This window comes from Telmatherina bonti, assembly GCF_933228915.1.
Source record: "Telmatherina bonti genome assembly, chromosome: 5".
Taxonomy (NCBI): Eukaryota; Metazoa; Chordata; class Actinopteri; order Atheriniformes; family Telmatherinidae; genus Telmatherina; species Telmatherina bonti.
In genome coordinates this window covers 32,496,288-32,516,744 of record NC_136623.1, presented here as the reverse complement: position 1 = coordinate 32,516,744, position 20,457 = coordinate 32,496,288, and the positions used below count along the sequence as shown (strand labels likewise).

At 43.6% G+C, this 20,457-nt stretch overlaps 1 protein-coding gene across 1 annotated transcript in view; it reads right to left on the bottom strand.

Annotated features, from left to right (window-relative positions):
- The window catches only part of me1 (malic enzyme 1, NADP(+)-dependent, cytosolic), a 109,457-nt gene that overhangs the window by 60,155 nt on the left and 28,845 nt on the right, over positions 1-20,457 (bottom strand). The window contains exons 2-3 of the mRNA XM_079239986.1: positions 5,054-5,187; positions 1,509-1,658 (exon numbers count right to left, since the gene is read on the bottom strand). Of these exons, the coding sequence (XP_079096112.1) occupies positions 1,509-1,658; positions 5,054-5,187 (284 nt within the window). The remainder of the gene's footprint in view (positions 1-1,508; positions 1,659-5,053; positions 5,188-20,457) is intronic.

Here is a 20,457-nt window from a genome sequence, read left to right as displayed (position 1 = left end):
GGACATCCCGTTGCCATGGCAACACTTGCTTAATGGACCTTTTTGCTCATCGTGGGTTGTTACACATGTGTGCCAAATTTCGATGTCTTATGTCAAAGTAAATGTTTGTGACCCTTGTGTTGCCCCCCCACTGATGTCCGTCCGTCCCCCCCCCCCCCCCACAATAAATAATACAATCTTCAAAGGACCTAACAAATATGAATGATTTCAATTTTGGTGAAGATTGCATGTGTTTCCGCAGAGATATGAGTAAACCGTGTTTCATGGGAAGAAGGCTTTTTTTTCGGCTTCCAAGGTAACATGTTTTCTCCTATTAGAAAGATTTGAATAACTTTTAATCTCCACATCGTCAAGAAGCTTCCTGCCGAATTCAGGGTCAATCGCAGTAAATCCCCTCTGACTAGTTTGTTCAAATACAATGGTTATAAATTGATTAAATGGGCGTAAAAGGCAATATGGTGGACACCCTGTTGCCATGGCAACACATGTTTCATTTAGTTTTTTGCTTGTCTTGGGGTGTTACATATGTGTGCCCAATTTCATTGTCCTACGTCAAAGTAGACATTCAGGACCCTTGGGACCTTCCTTTTCTTCCCAACCTCTTCTGCATCTTCTTCTCCTGTTGATTTTTATTTGGCAGTTTCTGGATCTTATTCCTTTTTTCTCTTCTTCTGGGAATTGTTCCTTTCTCTGGTTACATGTCAGCTACACAACTCAACACTGCCCCCATGAAATACGATGGTATTGCTCTGTTTTCTGTGTCAAGTGACTCATAGCTAAGCCCTTTGAAAATGGACAAAATTATGTGTGCGACCGACATAGGAGACAGATGAAACTGTCCATCTGTCTCCTATGTTGGAGCATAAAAAGGCCTGGAGAGTCTTCTAATTTTTTCCTTTTTTGGACCCTGGTGAAGACCCAGGACAAAGCTGGAGGGATTATATCTATTGGCTGGCCTGGGAACGCCTCAGGATCCCCCAATGAGTCTGGGTTTCCCTGCTTAGTCTGCTGTGCCAGCGACCGAACCCCAGATAGGCAGCAGAAAATGGATGGGATGAATGGATGGATTTCTCGAGTGGATGTTTGAGTCTTACACGTGGAAAACACCATGGTTTATACTGAACTTAGCTTATAAATATCACTTTTTCCACCTGCCAGAAACATAACAAAATGTTTGCTATATTTTGACTCGGAGGGATTTCGTGGCACTTTTTTGTCACCGTGACAACCTTTGATTAGCCACTTCGTCTCAGTGGACTCTGCATGAGGAAGGGCTGCCGAAGCAGAGGAATAATGATGCCACACAGTCAGCAGAACAAGCAGAACAACACATGAAAATAGGCAATACCAAAGCACCTAATAACTTGACATAACTAAGTGGTAGATGATTGAATGGGCTGAAACTAAGAGGTAAAACAATGTGAAACAATTGTGAACTGTGTTTCTTTTTTGGAGAAGGTGCCATTAAATATTTCATTATAGAGAATAAAGTGTGGGGACTGACTCACCTTGGTCTTCTAAAAATGAGGCCATACTGCTGACAGGCCAAGCCCACAGTGGGGGTATAAATGATGGGCATAAACCTCTCCACATCTGAGGTTATCATCCGATAGAAGAGCTTCTCATTACGATCCTGGAGCGCCATCAAGAACACGTATCTGGAAATGACAAAACACAGCATGTTGATCTTTACTGTCATGAGGATCTGCTGGATAGTAGCTGCTTCTGAAGGTTAGCGCTAAATCCTAAATGTAAGAGACACTGAGCATGTAGACGATGAAAAAGTAGAGAAGACAACCAGTAGTTGTATATAGTATATAGTAAAGTATGAAATCATCAGTCTGGGAGCAATTAAACTAGACTACTGTATGAAATAAAGCTTTAAAGACACACTACAGAACTTTTGTCATTTTTCCCGTCGCACACCCCCAACCAACAGCTAATTCGGCATCCATCTTGCTTCCAACCTGACCTGTTAGCTCTCTCCAGCCAGCAAAAGATGATTTAACAATGACTCTTGTTTTGTACTTTTCTCTCTTTTAATCTTCTTACAATTATTTGACGAATCAGTGACTTTCAAAATAGCCCGATTCTTTTTACAGCATGAGGTGAAACTCATGCAACGTCAGGCAGCTTTCCGAATGTAAAAGTTGTATAGTGTGGTTTCTCAGCCTCGGGCCATAGACTGTAGGGCTGTGATGATATGCTTTCATCCCGATTTGATTCTCATTATTTGGGTGCCGATTCGATTAAAATTGCAATTCTCACAATTCCTCGATATTGATGATTTTTGTAGACTAAAATCAAAACAAAAAAAATGCACCAAACCTTTTTGGCTCGTCATTTTTCTTGATTTCAATTAGTAAAATAAAAACACAGTAGCCAGACCTTCATTCTGCTGCTATAATTCCCAAGAAGACAACTATGAATATCAAGAAAAACAATTTTTAAAAAAAGACAAAAATTTTATAAAGGATTATTTTTATTTATATGAAAAAAAAATGTTTTTATTAAAAAAAAAAAAAAAATCCAGATATTCAATTTTTTTTAAATTCGATTTTCCCAACCCCTAACAGACTGCATATAGAAAGATGGCCAGAGTCTCTGTGACATCATCTGTAGGTTCTGAAGAGCTGAATTGAAGCTTGGTAGGCGGTTCCTACCATCGCCCTCTTGCCAGCATCGCGTGTTGTCTCTCCCGAAAAATACAAAAATTGGCAAAGGTAGAGCTGAGAGGAGGGCTGTGAGTGTGTCATGGTTGACTGTCATCTGGCGAACTCCAACATGCCTGTAGCTATGAGCTAACCGAGCGAACCCAGAGTTACAGGAGCTAACCAGCTAGTGGAGGTAAGTGGGTTAAAGCCAAGTCACACTGTTAACCAGCTAAAAACCGCAGTTGTTCTGTTCTGGAGGCTCTGTCCACCTTTCTTATGGAAAGATGGACAGTGCATATCTCATCTCAAGATATTTTAAGATGCAATATATCAGAAGAGCAGTTTAAGTGTGCAGGATGATATCAAGGTAATCAAGCTGTTTATTATTTGCCAAAATAATGCCAAAAGGAACTTATCTCATTATAAACACAGGCCATATGATCAAAGTGCATCTGCATGTCTTAAATTCAAAGTGTTGAGAAGGACCAAAAGAACGGGGAAAAAACCCTAACCTTGAGACATTTCTTTTTAGTTTGTTTAACTCTGTCCTCCAACAAACACAGGGGGTCCCCAGGGCTTTTCCTTTTCAGATTTAAATTAAGCCAACGCCCACAGAGGGATGAGTTTTTGTTTTAAGAGCTTTTGAGAAGTTGCATGCAGGAGGAGGTCATCAGGGAAAATATGTTGGAAACCACTGGTGTGAGGAATACAGTTTCTTTTAGTCCCTTTTTTTCTTTTAATGTTGCCTGGTCATATTGTGTCATTTGGCTAAATTAAATTGAGAATGGTAGACAGAGACAGATACAAAAATAGAGATAAAGCAAAAGGAATTTACATGGGATACCTAAAGATTACTGCCAAGCACAGGATCTGCTAATTAACCTGCTAAAATCAAAATCTTCTTTTTTTTTAAAAATGTATTTACTGAACAAACAATTACACTTCTAAATACAGTTATTGATATGTTCATGTTATGGAATCATGTGTAATGTATTTGATCTATTTTTTACATGCAAGTGGTTGGTATGTTCAACATTTGGTTCAGATGATAAAAATGTGTTGTGATGTGATTTTGGAGCCTGATTCTACAGATAAAAACACACTGAAGTCTGCATGAAAGCAAACAAATATGCGGAATCTAAAAAATACTGACTCGACATATTTTCTGTGACATATGCAACTTATGTTAGGCACTAAACACACAACTGTAATTAAGGTTTTATGCTACTAAACATTACAGAATCTGTCTGTATTCATTCTTGCCTATCAAGGTGTGGACACTCACCCAGGAAAGAGGAACTTAGAAGCACATTTTTTCCATGTGACCTAGTAGGAACTTCGTCTAGCTCTTTCTTAAACGATCTTAGAAAAAATGGTCCACCAACACTCTCTGTCAGGCTGATTTGTAAACCAGTTTCTGTTTTATAACAGCCTTATTGGATGTGAACTTTTCTTTTAGTTGTACAGCTTTATATGCTGCAGTATTTTAGTTGGCAAAGCCTTCGAACCACCACTTCCTCTGTTAATGTTACAGTCACAGCAGGTATTTAAGCCACTTCATCAGCCTGGACCATGAACGCATGTTCTTGCCATGCTGTTTACCTCCCCATTGTCATAAAAGTTGAAAACCAGGATCAAATCTACTGAAATAAAGACATGACAGAGAGACATCTTTGGTGAAAAATGTGGTAAAAATGATAGCATCCGTCAGTAAGTGCAAAGGAAGGATAAAGAGTTGGAAACAGACTGTCAGCAGAACGGGGCTGAAAAGTGGCAACCAAAAAGCCCAAAGCTGGAACATGCTTAAAGCCAACAGACAGATTGTCTGTGACATCAACGGGGCATGGGAATGGACACGGCTGTTTTTAGATGTTGATGCTGTGAGATTGCTATGCTTGAAAAAGAGAGGCAGCCATTAGGATGGAGTCCAGTTCCTGTTGACTTCAATCCCCTTCTTATTGGCAAAAATCACTCATCTGTCACGCCTGAATGTCTGAGAGATGGAGGCTGAAACAAGTTCATGATATCACACTGAAAGGTTGTTTTCTACAGTCATGGTGTAATGCTAGCAGCTACAAGTTAGCATGTAAATGTTAAGTGAACCTTTTATTTGGTCACTGAGGACATTATAAACACAAAGGAAAAGGAGAGGAGATGGAAAAATGAGGAAAAAGGGGAACAGTGAGCAGATTTGTAGAGTAAAATCTGTGATGTTAGGAGATGGAGGCAGATCTCTGACGGTTGATAGCTAATCTGCCTGGAGTGTGTTGAAAGCTTCCAGATGTGCAATCCCTTTCCATGCACGGAGCCGAAACTTAACTCTGATGGATGATAAAGTATTAAGTCACTGTAGATACACCATGAGGAGATTTCTGGCTGTCTTCGTGCACGAGTCTCACCTATCCAGGTCATCCTTCTTCATATCATAGTTCTTCAGCACTCGGAGCAGCTGGACATCTTGACTGATAAAGCAGGGAGGCAGCAGGCCGTGGATTCCCAGCTGGAGACGCTCCTCCAGGGAGAAAGCCATTCCCTGCAAGCAGACACAATAATTACTGTCAATTTCCGTCATAAAGCATCAAAACAAAACATACAGGGATGTCCTGAATGGGCAAAAAAAAAACAAAAAAAAACATCTTGCTGTAGATAGCATCAAGCTCTGACTCTCCTCAGTTTCTAATAAAGATGTTTTTGTTTTGACCTCTGCTGATGTTTTCATTAGTTATTTTTGTGTCAAAGCCTGAAGTCAACGAGTGTTTACATGGACATCTGTAAGGTCTGAGTCAGCCCAAATTCTAGTGTACTTGTGAGAAAAGTGGGATAGCCATACATGTACAAGCTGCACAGGTTAAAGAATGCTGCTTTCTGGATGTACAGGCACAACTGGAGTCATGGGACAAAAACCACAAAAAAGGGAAATAACAAAACTGAATTATGTCTTTTAATAATGTGGAGTTCAATAATACCTCACAACGGTGGTAACTTACGTTAGCATGCAGGTTAATTACTTACAGCCACAATTCTAGGAATGTTATGTATGCTTCATATTTGTCTGGGTTGCACAGTGTGGTGTGGTGGTTCACACCCGACTCTGTACATCGTCTCTTTGGGAGTTCTCCCCTTTGACAGAACCATCTAAGTTAAACCAGGATGGGTGACGATGATCTGTTCACTTCCATTTTCATGTCTCATGACCGGCTCCAGGACCAGATTATGGCTGGTTTCTACGTTTTGGTGATTTCTATGGACCCCACCCTAACCTCAGGCTTTGCAAACTGATGATGAGATTTTGTATATTTCTGTGATAAGTGAGGCTACGTTTAATAGAGATTTAAATGCAGTGGTAAACATAACCACTACATTTAACAGCTTTATTTCCATCCCATAACCCACTGGTTTTCAAACTTTTTCCTGCAGGGCCCCTTTTTTCATTGACAACAATAATGTCGAGCCCCTCCCCTCCCGTCACATGAACCGAAGAAACATACTAAGAAATGCGTCTTTAGTTTTAGGGGCTGTATTGTAGATAACTATAATTAAAACAGTGTCAGTGTTATGTATTCTTCTGCTTTAGAGTGAAACATTTTAAACCAGGAATCTCTACAAACTACTTTAGTTGAGTGGAGTTTTCTATGAGACGAAGCTGCTTTAGTAAAACAACTTTGCTATATATGACGGCTGGATAGTTAATTTTCTAAAGTAACCTGCAGGCTTTTCTTTGTGTTCAGGATGAAAAGTCCCCAAGCAGTGTTTTAAACTGTTTGGCTTCATAGTTCATTATATTAGATGATAATATTTTGGTACATGAAAAGACTGTGGTCTCATTCTCACCCACCATTGGTTATTATTATTACTGGTCAAGCAGGGACAGATTTGCTCCATCATAGTTATTACTTGAAGTCTCTCTTGTACATTTATAATAATTTCCTAAGTACTTATACAAATTCATCCAGTGTAAAAACTCCCAAGTTTTATTTAGCCCTGTCGCGCCCCCCTGTGATAACTCTGGGCCCCCCCAGTTTGGAAACCACTGCCATAACCTGTCTGACACACACAATCACCTCTGATTAGGGAGACTTCATGGAGGAAGGTGTTTCCTTTGCTGATAAGAGCAGGAAGCAGCGGAGCTCATTACATGTATAAAGGATTCAAAACTACATGAACACACACTACGCTCCTGCCTATTTCTGATAAATCATCTACACACTCCACCAACTTGTTTTAACTTTGTCATTCTGAAGGGTTCTGTGGGAATTGTGTAACTTCACATCGAGGCTAATAAATAAAAACTTGTGGGACATTTTTCAAGTGCTCTGGTATGCACTGTATGTTCAACACCACAATACGCCTCATAACAGGCATTCTCCCGAGCGTGTAAACATACTCAGAGAGGCACGCACCAACTTGTTTAACTTGGCTCTCTGCAGGTCCGAGAGGTCGACGTGACTCATATTATGGAATTTTCTTAATGAATCTTCTCAGAGGTCTCAGACCAGACTGATGTGGCATTTATACCTCCTTGCGTTTATTTCAAATTATTGTCCATTTCTTTTCATTTGAGCAGATTTACAGCAATGAAAGTCATGGTGCTCTGACTGCACTGGGCAGGCAGGTATATTACACACAAAATATGATATATACTTTATTTAAAAAGACTAAAACAGAGATTTCCTGCTGATTGATTAGTGATGTCACAATATCACCATTTAGTTCAACCTTTGAAGCAGTAGGTATTAAAGGAAACATTCACCAATCCTTTGTGTTCAAACATTCCTACGGAGGTGGCTGTCAAACGTCTTCTGAGTTTTGCTCTCAGTGCTCCCTTGTTGCCGAGAAGCCGCTGCTTGCTCAGAATCTGGTGTGATGTCCGCTTCACAAGCCCACATACGCTGCCCTGACCTCTGCTTTGGCTTTTATCTCGCTCCTAGTCTGTGAAGGGGAATACTGAAAAGCTCGCACACGTGCAGCGTAACCCTGAGGTTGTCACCCCAAGCAGTCACCTTTGGCATGGGATGTTTTTCCAAACAGGACAGGAAACACACTTTAAAGTGAAACCAGGGAGAGGTGGCGGTGAGTGAGAGTCCTAATCGGCCCTATGTGACGTAATAAAAGCGATGGAGATGTGCTTTTTATGAACAGAAGATGTGCAGCAAGCAGAACAACGTTATGAAAAAAGGATTCAGGAAATCTGTACTTCTGCTAAAAATAAAAATCTGAGGATGAAGACTGGAGGTGTTGCAATAAAACAATAATATTATCATAACGTCAGCTGAAAATGATTTGGCCATAAAATATTGTGTAAAATCAGGCCTTTTTAAGAGATAAAGGGTTTTGGTCTTTAATAGTTGGTTGAAGTCACAGTTTTTCTGTTTGTAAGCAAAGAAACAAGTAAAGTTAAGTCAGGTTTGGGAGCAGGGCCACGTCTCAACCACACCTCCAATCAGCCGGCGAGTTTTCTTATTCTCACTCTGCTTCCTCAACTCTGTTTCATTCTGGTGACCCCAACTGTCTCCGTTTTCAACCCTTTCGTCTACCCTTCTTTTCTCCTGCCTGCCTTTCTTATCTCTCGTCAACCCTCCTCCTCATCCCTTACCCCTCTTCATCTTCCCTCTCTGGCTTGTTATCCTGGCTTTCAAACTTTTCAACTGCCTGACCATCTCAGTCAGACAGTTAGGAACCTTGGAGTGACGTTGGACAATAATCTCAGACTCAATAAACAAATAGACTCTGTGGTCAGGGCAAGCTTTTTTCAGCTTCGCCAGTTGGCCAAAATCAGATCCTTTCTCACTCGTCAAGACCTTGAAACAGCCATCCACGCATTCATCAGTTCACGTTTGGACTATTGCAACGCCCTCTACATTGGACTCAGCCAGGCTTCTCTGCACCGTCTACAGCTTGTGCAGAATGCAGCTGCCCGCCTTCTCACCAACACACGCAAACATGACCATATCTCCCCAGTACTGTTCTCTTTACACTGGCTCCCGGTTCAGTTCAGAATTCAATTCAAAATCCTTCTGTTTGTTTTCTGCTCCATCCATGGCCTTGCACCTCCGTACCTTTGTGACCTCCTGACTCCTCACCAGCCCAGCAGAGCCCTGCGCTCCTCTTTTTTTTTTCTTTTTTTTTTTTTTTTTTTTTTTTTTTTTTTTGTCTTGTCCAGCATTTAAGCAAGCAGACTGATGTTCTGGATGCTGTGTTCTGCTGAGCAAATTTATTTTGCCAAGGGGAACTTTTGTAGATGTAATGATCCCCTTGTATTTCTTGATTCTTATTTTATTTTTCAATTTGTTTTGGATAATAGCTTGTATTACAGAGTTTATGCTGCTGGACCCGACCGGAAAGGACAGGAAAGGGGCAGAAAGAGAACAGAAAAGAGAACATAAAAAAACAAAAAAAAAACAAAAGAAAGAGATCAATGCATACATGTATATGCACATACATACCCACCTACATATATATGTATATACACTCGCACATACATTATATATATACATATATACATACATACATACATATACACATACATACACATGCATACACACACATGTACACATACATGCATACATAAAGATAGATATACATACATACATATACACATACATACACATGCATACACACACATGTACACATACATGCATACATAAAGATAGATATACATACATACATATACACATACATACACACATATATATATATATATATATATATATATATATATATATATATACATATATACACATATACATACTCATACATACACATACATATACACATACACATACACACACATACACATACACTCACACATATGCATACATATATACATATCCATACACATACATACATACACATACACATAAGTACACACACATACCCACCCACACACATAAATATATACACCCACACAAGCCAACTCTAGATTCGTGGAGAACAAAACCGTTGACAATCATGAGGACCAGAAACTAGCAAGTTAAGTCAAAAAGACAGAAAGAGAGGCACCTGCTGTTAGTGAATAAACTTGCTGGATGACTCAGTGACTGTGACACATGCAGAACATTCATGCAGAACATTCAGAGTGGAACGTGTTTAGAGAAGAGTGATCATGCCAATGTGACCCCGCCCGCCTACAGCTAGAGGAAGGCCAGGAGAACCCAGAGACCCGGGTAACCGACAGTCACCCCCAGGTACAGATCCCAACCCCCCCACTCCAGAGCCAGCCATGCATCTGCCCAGGAGGTGGCGAAGGAGGTCCCCAACCAGAGTCCCCCGCAGTCAGGGGGAACAGGCCCCAGCAGGCCCAGGCCGGCAAGGGCCGATCCCGCCGGGCACCGGCCACCTAGGGCAGACAGAGCGCAGGCCCCAGGGCCCCAAGAGCCCGTGAGCAGCCCCCCGCCCCCGCAGGCAGAGGGCACAGCCCACACCGACGGAGGACCAGGATCCCCAGACCGCCACCCAGCGGCAGCCAGGTCGCACCCCAGCGCACCAGCCGCGCCCCCGGGTACAGGACACCACCCCCCCACCACCAAACCACACACACATATACATGCATACCCCCCCCCCCCCCCCCCCCCCCAACACGCACTCCCCTCACACATATACATGCATACCCCCCCCCCACCAACACGCACTCCCCTCTCAACCCCCATCCACACAACCCTCTGCAATCCATGCACATCATCCATCACATATACAACCCCACCCCACCTCTACTTACTCACCCATACCAAGTCACACGAACCCCAATCGCCCCCGCCCCCACACACGCTCACCCCCCCCCACACACGCTCACACCCCGCCACCCCATCCCTCTACTTCTACCCAACCACACATGCCCCACCAAACACCCCTCCACCACCCATAGCCCCCCTCCAAACTTCACCCTCACTCACACATCCCATTCCGCATATACACCCCCCCTACACACACACACACACACACACACACACACCCCCTCACTCCTCCAACACAGGCACACCCCAATACAACCCACGCGCCAACATACCCCTCCACACACACATCTACTCATCCTCACACATCCCTATCCCCTACCCACCTATATCCCCAACCCTAATCCCCCCCCAGCCATCCCACCATCCATCTGTAACCCCATACACCCACTCCCACACATCCTCACCTCACCCCTCCATCATGTCCCATGTGAGATACCTCAGAGGGGGCAGAGGACAGGATGGCCCCGATCAGGGCCCCCATAATTACCGCCCACCACTCCCAGCGTCCCCCCCACCACCCCACAGATGCAGCCGACCCAGCACCCCCCCAGGGCCGGCGACAACCCTCCTACAGCCAGGCCAGCCCAGACTTAGGCCTAATGGACGGCACTCTTCCCCCACCCGTACCCCCCCCCCCCCCCCCCCAGTAAAGCCCCGAGAGCAGGGGCATGAGAAGACCCTATCGTCCCTGCCTCCCCCCCGCTTATGACTGATTGTGAAGTATGTATTAGTTGCAATTAAAACTGAGGGAAGTGCCACGCGGTGTTGGGAGAGGGACCACCTAAGCAGCCCCGCCCACCATACACCGCATGCTCTTCCCCCTAATCATGTGAGTCGTCAGTGTTTTGGTGTTTGGTGTCTAAGTGTAATTAAAACTGGGAGGTGAGCCGAGGCTGGGTGCAGCGATCAAAACCACCTTGATGGCCTTTCTCACCACCCAGCGCCACGTGCACACCTCCCAATACCCTGCCTGTGTGTGATGGGGAGCGGGGAGGAAGAGGGGTTGAGGGATTTAAGTCTGGAGGAAAGTGAGCTTTCCTCCAGAAGGTGAGCCGCTCGCGGCACTGGGCATGCCCCCTACTCCCAGGGCCCCCCAAGGACCAGGACAAGCCGGGGACAGCCATCCCCGTAACCAGAGCCTTCGGCGACTCTAACCAGAGAGTCATCACCGACCCAAGAGGGGACCAACCCACCACATGCAGAAGGGGGGCACGAGGACAAAGAGGAGGCGGGGCGGCAGAAGGGGAATCCCAGACCGATTGTCCACCGCCCCCTCACTCACAGAGGACACCCCCACCTGGGGACATGAAGTCCCCCCTTGTCCACACATCGGCACTTCACACTGTCTCAGCACACACCTACAGCCACACACACACACACACTTCCAGACACATTCAGGTCCACCCAGCCACCCGTTCAGCCCACCCTTAAAACCATCCTCCTGACCCCAACGTCACATCCAAATCTCCCCCACTCCCATCCATCATATCTACACTTATCCACCAACCTACCACACACATGCACCACCCACTCCCCCATACATACACCCCTGCCCCCCCCCCCCACACACACACAGACAGCACGCCCCCCCTCCCCCCTCCTCCCCCCCCCCACACACACACCCGTATACATGCACCACCGCCACTCCCCACATACACGCATCACCCCACTCCCCTACACACACGGCACTACCCCCCCCCACAGACACCACGACACCCCCCCCACACACGCATCATCACACTTCCCCACCCACACACATCCACATACCTATGTACCGCCACCAGTCCTCAACGCACACCCCCTACACACATCCCTCCATACACACTCACATCCCATCCACACTATCAAACACCCCCCACTCAACAAGTCCCAGGGTCGCAACCAGGCACCAGAGCACGTACCTGCCCGCCGCCGCAGCGGCAGGTCCAGGTCAGCCCAGCCCCCCCCCCCCCGGCACAAGCCGACCCCCCACCCCCAAGAGACAGGGGACAACCCCGGGCACCGGAGCCCGGGACCCCGCCCAGCCCACCTCACGGCGGCACAGGCGCCCGTTACGGAGTCACGCCCGCCAGCCCTGCGCTCCTCTGATCAGCACCTCCTGGTGGTCCCTCGGTCTAGGTGTAAACAGTGGGGCGATCGGGCCTTCGCAGTGGCAGGGCCCAAACTCTGGAACTCTCTGCCTCTGGAGTTACGCTCCATCATGGACCTGCCTCTGTTTAAGGCCAGGCTAAAGACTCATCTGTTTAGATCAGCCTTTGGCTGTTGAGATTTTTACATGTGAATGAACTGCTATTTTATATTTTTACTTGTTTTTATCTTTGTTCAGCACTTTGGTCAACTAAGGTTGTTGTAAAGCGCTTTATAAATAAAATTTGATTGATTGATTGATTGGCTTGTTCCAACACCACGCCAGATGCCTATTTCACATCCTCCTTCCCTCTGTTACAGGAATGGGCTTCCCTCATGTGCATTGTGCTACCTTTCCAGGTATTCCTGGGATCTGGGAGTGGCCTACAAAGGATCTGCACATCAGGTTTTTTGTTCACTCCTTGTTTTTTGTTGTGCGTAAGCTTAGATTAATTTTTTGGGTTGTCTGTTAGTGTCGTTTGGTATGATCTTTAGTTTGTCGGGATTGGCTTTGAAGGGGAGAAATGCCATTTTGTTTTTCAAATGGGGTTCTTTTCTCTGGTTTATGTTACATTAGAGTAGATTATTTGTAGATTTATACTCTTTTGTTTGGTGGATAAGTAAGCTGTTCTTTTACTTTGTACTTAGAGGGATTTTTTGTTTGTTATGTTGGCCTTGGCTCTACCTTACGCTAATGGCCATTTGGTGCTTTAATCAATAATAAATGTACCCAACTCTGGACCGTCTCCTCCTTGTTTTCTTCTGAGGTTGGGTTACTCCCTTCTTTAGGTGTTACTCCTCCTGATGTAACATCTCAACTTCAATAAAACATTTAAAGCTCTCATCCTTTTTCATGAAATCATCTCTAAAGTCAGATTATCATCTGATATGTCACTCAAATCCCTCATTCATCTGCAGAAAGGTTCCTGAAAATATTTTAAAGGATACAAAAAATGGTTCCAAAAAGCTTCCACATTGGGACTATATTGAAACTGGAAGAGCTTTCTCTACTCTTGTCTGTAACTGAGGCATGACACGCTGTTCCTTTCCAGTCTTGCCTTTCCATAAAAGCTCAGCGACCCTCAGCCTCTCCATGCCAGCCACAGCTGCTGCTGCTGGGCACGACACAGAAACTAAACTGGGCTATTAACGTCTCTGTTTTGGTTTGCAAATAAGAATACTGTGTCCTAGATATTTTAGCTCCCTGGAAAAAATAGCTTTGACCACAGACACTACTCCAAGTCTCATGCTTGCATTCTTTTCTTAATAAAAAAAGACTAGTCAGCTTCCAGGTGCTGATTTGAGATTTAACCTCAATAATTATTAAGAGAATGAAAGGGAAGGAAACAAAATGTGTTTTTTTTTCCTTTGGTGACACATTTGAAAGAAAAAAAGAGTTTTCTGTTTCCTTTAACTGTCTGCAGAACAAGCGAGCAGGAAGCGCTGTAAGCGGTGTAATTACACAAGCTAACACCGTGTAACATCCCAGTTGACATAACCCATCTTAGTAATTTAGCTGACAGTGCTGAATATAAGGCTGAAAAAAGCCATCAGTCAAACACGAGTCCAGATCTGTCCGCTGTTAGACGAGCCTTGATACAGTCTGTACTTAAGGGACCTCAAATAGACACAAGCAGCTCTCAATTACAACCTTCCTCAATTGTCAAAAATGATATTTTTTCATTTTCCAGAAAGCCGAATGTTCACATCAGACTGGTTTGTTTGGAACAGCAGCTGGGCCACCGCCGCTGTGCAGTCCGCAGCAGCTGACCGCGAGGGATGGAAGAAAGGAGTCTTAAAATACACAAGGCTTAATGTGAGGCTGTAAAAACAGACTCACGCTGCTCTTTCATTAACTGAGATTCTCTCAGAAACGCGTTGCGTTCTGTGTCGGCTTACGGAAAGTAGAATAGCCACTTCTGATACAAATCAACACTGGGTATTAATTTCTTTAAGAAGCAGGAACTTTCTAAAGCAAACAGTCTTTACTCAAGCGGGCTTCTCCTTCCTCTGGGACAGACGGTTCCCTCATTGCACCTATTAGCTGCACAGATTTGCACACAAGCCTCGCTGTAATTGGCCCACACAATTCTGTGTTTACATTTCTTTTTTCAAGAGCTTTTCCTGCTCTCAGGCTTTTCAGAATTGATTTTCATTCCTCACTGCAGATTTACCACTTGAGAGGAGTTAAAGAAAGTGTGCATTTATCTTAGTTAAGCACTAGTTTAAGCACGCGAAATGGCTTTAACTGAACACACACATATGCTTGTGGGCATGAATACAGAAGGATTTTGTGTTTGGTAAAAAAAAAAAAACATCTGACTTCACAGAAGAACAATACAGTTTTGTTAAAGGTATTCAGAGAACTTAACAATCACTCTTTTAATTTATATTCACAGTTAATTACATAGGATCAGTGTTTTTTTGTTGTTGTTCTTGGAATTTAACTGTAGGGTTTGTGTTGTATTAACATGACTGTTTTTGAGTGTGTAAAATCTACATAAATCAAAGTGAAGGCTACTGTTGACTGTCTGTCCTCAAAGATGTACAATTTAGCAAAGAAAGTTGGAGCAGCCTTGAACATTCTTCCTGCTACAACTGACTCTTTAAACGGATAAAAAGAGGAGAAGAAAAGTAAATCTGCAACATGTGTCTAAAAACTGAGAACTAAAAGCCTCCGAGACAAAAGACAACAAGTTCTGTTAACGTGTAGCAGCTGAAAAGTCCATGCTAAATGTTTGTTTTGTCTCCTACAACAAGACTGCATGTTCCTACGCAAACTCAGACTGTACGGTACGAGTTACTGGATTATGTTTTTCATTTTACTCAGCCGTATCAAGGTTTGTCAGGTATGAAAAGTTGCCAGGCTTTTGCATCCTCACCGTGCAACAAAACACTTAGCTTGCATGTCTGCTGATAGGGAGGAGTGAACACCAGCCACCGCAGTCAATTCATGAGTTGTCAGACAAGCTCGGGGGGATATTGACTCATCCATCGCATGTGCTGCCTGCGGACCGCAGCATTTTGCCCGCCGGCTGATTATGCCCAGGAAAACAAAAACATAAAAACCTACGACTAATAAAGAAACGTATGTTTCCATCGCCATTAAACTTAGTAATAAATGAATAAATGAATTAAAAGGAAAAGAAGGTTCTATCTACTTCAGTCTGTGACAGCCTCCACAAGGTCCCGGCTACCCACCTCCTGTCTGCCACTTACACATCCCACAGCTGTATCGTCTGAAAACCTATGTATGTGGCAAGACTATTAGTTCTGCATTCATGATCATAAGAACCAGATACATCCAGGTATGCCTGGTGCAACATCTAAAAGAACACTTCTTCAACTTTAAATGTTCCTGGTATGCAAACTGCAGGGGGTCCAGATCCTCAGCAACCTGCAGTTTCATGACAAGGAGTCTCTCTGAGGTCTTCCTCATGTGAGATGTCAATTCTGAGTCCTGGTATGAGAGGGGAGGTCTTCTACAGCACCAATACGTTTTTCCATCTGAAGGCTCATATTGCAGAGGCTCTGAGGAGGGACAGCTAGTTGTCCTGCGTAGGTGTCGCTGTCCGTTACAGAGGCGGTGGAGCAGCTGAGCAGGGGAGGCAGAGGTGAAGGGTCCAGCCACGGAGGTGGAGTAAGCAGCTGCAGAGGTGGAAGTGGAGGAAGCATCTGTAAACATGGAGGAAGCAGATGTAGAGGAGGCGCTAATGTCAAACCTGACTGGTTGAAGAAGTTGGCTTTGTCTACGTCATCTCCCACAGACTGACAGTTCTTCGGTTTTGTTACCAGTGATGACTTTCATCACACCTCACTAGTGCTTTTATTTTCCAGCTGTCTTCCTACCTTCCTCTTGTCCTCCATCTTAGTATGCCTCAGAGTCCTTTTAAGCTCTGGTTGCACACACGCGTCGTCTTCTGGTTCAGAAGGCCCTTGATGTCACTGGTGATCCAGGGTTTATTGGATAGCAGCTCAACAGAATCAGAGGATCCCTACAGAGAGTGATGTAGTCTATAATGGTGTCGACTCTCCCGTCTTTCTGCTCCTCAGTACATCCACTATGCAATCAAGGCAGTCTTTCAGTGCATCCCTTGGCTCTGGTGACCATGAAAGATCTGGAAGCTTCTGTACTCAAGGTTTGTACGTGGATTGTAGCTAGACTAGTCTGTGATCAGACCTGCCCAGTGGTGGAAGAGGTCCAGGCCTGTACGGTTCCTTCAGGTTGGCATAGAACAGATCTAGTTTCTTATCTCCACGTGTTGGACAGTTCACATAAGCAAGTGGGACAGGCAGGAGGATGGAGAGGCGTGATTGAAATCCCTCATGATCACTATGAAAGCATCTGGGTGCTGGCTCTGTATCCTAGCAACTGCATCATGTATGATGTCACACGTAACTGAAGGTGCTGCTCTCGGTGAATGAAAACAACAATGATGACGCCCTATGGGCGTTCCTGTGGCGTATCGTACGCTTGGAAACCAGCTGAAAGCAGTCTAGTGTCTGGACAGCATACTTTCTCCTTAGCAGTCATGTTCCAGGGGTTTACCCATCTCTGATTAAAAAGTAGGATAACGTCTCCACTAGGGCTGTGAAGATATGCTTTTGTCCTGATTGGATTCAGATTTTTTGGGTGCCGATTTGATTTAAATTGCGATTCTTTAATTCGATATTGCTGATTTTTGTAGATTAAAAACAAGCAAAAAAAAGTTTTGTACATTTTTTTTTGTAATTTTCCTTGATTTCAATTAAGAAAAAACAACATAGTAACCAGACCATAATTCTGCTGCTATAATACCCGATAAGACAAGTAAAAATATCAATAAAAACAATTTTTAAAAAAGGCCAAAAATTGATTTTTCTAACAAAAAAAAAAAAATCAATTTTAAAATTGTGAAGAAAAAAATATCAGATACTTGATTTTTTTATTAGATTTTCCCACCCCTAGTCTCCACCTCCAGCTCCTCTTCAGATCTCTATGTACTCATGCAGCCATGAAGCCGGGTAAATCCACACATGAGTCCAGTGTGTCATTCAGCCAGGAATCAGAGAGACAAATCAAATTGCGCTCCTGCAAATCCGTTGGTTCCTCATAAGCGCCTCCAGTTCATCTCACTTGTTTGGCAGCGAGTTGACGTTTCCCATGACAGAAATGGGCACAAAAGGCATCAAAATACACGAGTAGTCCAGCAGTGCAGACCAGTGTAGAGATTAAATCTATATACCGCTCAATTTATCATGGCTCTGAAATGTAAATGAAAGCAGGCATGAAAATGTGCCATGCTTCATTTAGGATAATTACCAAAAGGCTTCGTGCTGCATATATAAAACAGATCCCATCCATAGAGTTTGGCCCCAAATAACCCATTAACATTCCTTACAAAGAGCAGATAGGTTGGTGGCTGTCCAGAGGGGGAAATCCTGCGCTATAGAGTGCATTTTTGATTAAGGACATGGCTGCTGAGGTCAGAGCTGGACCGCAGTCACTGAGGAAGAAAGGGACAGGGGCAGATCGGGTTGGGTGGTGGTGGTGGGGGGGGGGGTTAAGGGAGGTTTACAAAAAATGAGATTAGCATTGCACGGTTCAGAAAGTTCAGCCTGGAAAGCGTGGGAACTGCTGACATCATTTTAACAATTCATTGATGTTTTACTTGAATATTGGCTTTGCAATGCTCCCGTTCTCAGCATTTAAATAGAACGGCCAATCTCTTTAACTCCAAGGTCAATTTGTCTTTCAGTCAACATGTCAGTCTGTCTTCCTCCCAAAGCGCAGAGGGAAGCTGTTTCATCTCAAGCCAGTGCGAACACTGAAAGAAATCTGGATTCAAGATTAACAAAATGAAACATTCATCCTTCCAATCTTCCTCTGCAGTAACTACACAGAGTTCAAACAGGGAACGCCCTTCATCTAAATGCTGATAAAATGTCTTACAAACAAATTAAAACAGCACATCCAGCCAGATTTTTTCATCATAGTTGGCAATATTTATAACTTTTCATCCATATACGGCATGTTGCTCTGCCAGGTTGTTAATTCTCCCTAAAACCCCAATTGGCTGCCAATAAGAAGTAAGACCTTAACTGGGCAGAAAATGCAACAGAGATTGTAAGTAGAACAAATCAACATTTTTCTTGGCTGTGTTTTTTAGTATATGTTCTTTAAAACCAAATTATGGTGGCAAACATACATCTCTACCAAACACCCAAAGCCTAAACCTCACAAAAACGGATACACACTCAAGTATAACACATAAACCATCCCGCTGTTTGTTTGTCTGAATACAGGGTTCAGACTGTTTGACTGCTGTAAAACATGCTCTTTCCCATGAAGAGACCTAAACTGGGCTGGGTAGGATAAACCCAAGAAAGGTTCCACATGGCCCTGACCACATCTGAAGTGCCTGCACCCTGTCCCAACACATGCGATGCCCGCAGCCTGGTGTTCCAGAAGTCAGTGTAGGCACCTAAACCTGTAATCTCCCCACTGGGCAGTGCCAGGCTGAACCTCAGGCTGCTGCCATGCCCACCCCAAAGCAGTCAGCAGAGAGAGGAAACAGCTAATTAGTTTACCAGATGGCCAAACAAGACTGATCAAAGAGCAAACTCTTTGAAACTGATAAAATGCCTTTTGGCTCTTTCCAGGAAGTTCAAAGCAGCAGCTTTTCAGCGTGAACATTTAGAAAACTTCAACATTCTGCTAGCTCAACCTTTTAATTTTCCACGTCCGCAGCCACACAACCAACAGCAAGCGTTTCAAGGGGTTGATAGTAAGGCCTCTCCCTGCTTTACAGAAATTCCTCAATGCCACCAGAGAAAAGGGGCCTCTTATCACCTACATAACACCATCCTTCAATCTTTCTCACACACTTTTCTGCCATGATATTGACATGTTTCACTCTCTGTGTGGAAAGTATGAAGCCTATCTGATGGTGTTTCTTACAACACGCGCTGACAAATAACAAACATGAGCGATAAAACTCACTGAAATAAGAAGTTACATTCAGCAGTCTGACAAAAAAAACGCCACAAAGGTCAGAGAGTCCTTGCTAGTTTATGAAAACAGATGTGTCCTTTAGGGGCTCTGCTGAAGCTGTTAATGTGTGAGATGAAGCCCTAAAGAGCAAAGCTGACCTAAAAGCTTCAAAGCTTTCACCTTCGTCCTGATAATTCAGAATCCAGTCGGTGTTTGATTTGTTAATGATATCAAGCAAGAATACGATGAACAGCGGTTACATTAAGTTTTTTAATTCAGAATTAATGATTCAGAATTAAATCATTTGGAATTAACGTATTTTCCTGTGAGTTTACATTAAAATAATAATTTCAAATGAAGGTTTACATAAAAAAAAACACGTTCTCACTTAATTCCTCTTTAGAGCGGCGGGTTGGGAAGGGTTCTGATTGGACAGAGGGTGCACGTAAAGTATGACATATACTGGAAAAAAACAAAGTTGGCTCCCTGCTTCTCGTCTTTTCAGTCGTAACTTGTAAAAACTACATAATGAGTAAACAGTTTCGCCGCTATTTTTATTGTGAATTTGAAGTACCAGCTTGAAATGATGTGTATGTTGATTCGTGTATGTAAAGTGCCCTGTGACAACATTGTTGTGAAGTGGCAATATATAAATAAAGTTGAATTGAATTGAATTGAATTGAATTGAATTGAATTGAATTGAACACTAGCATACTACTTCACTTTCTGCAGCAACTGAGAAGAAGAAGAAAGATAGACCACCAAACACGGGAGGTAAAACAGCGTCATCGGGACAGGACAAGGTAACAAGCATGCTCAGAATGACCAGAATTAACTTAGAGCGAAATTAAGGTTTACATGACAGAGGAATTAAATAGTTCAGAATTAAAATGGGAATAAACCAGACACTTACAAGTTTAATTCTGAATAGAAATTTGCATTAGGAATTAAGTGTTTACATTGTCATTTTTCA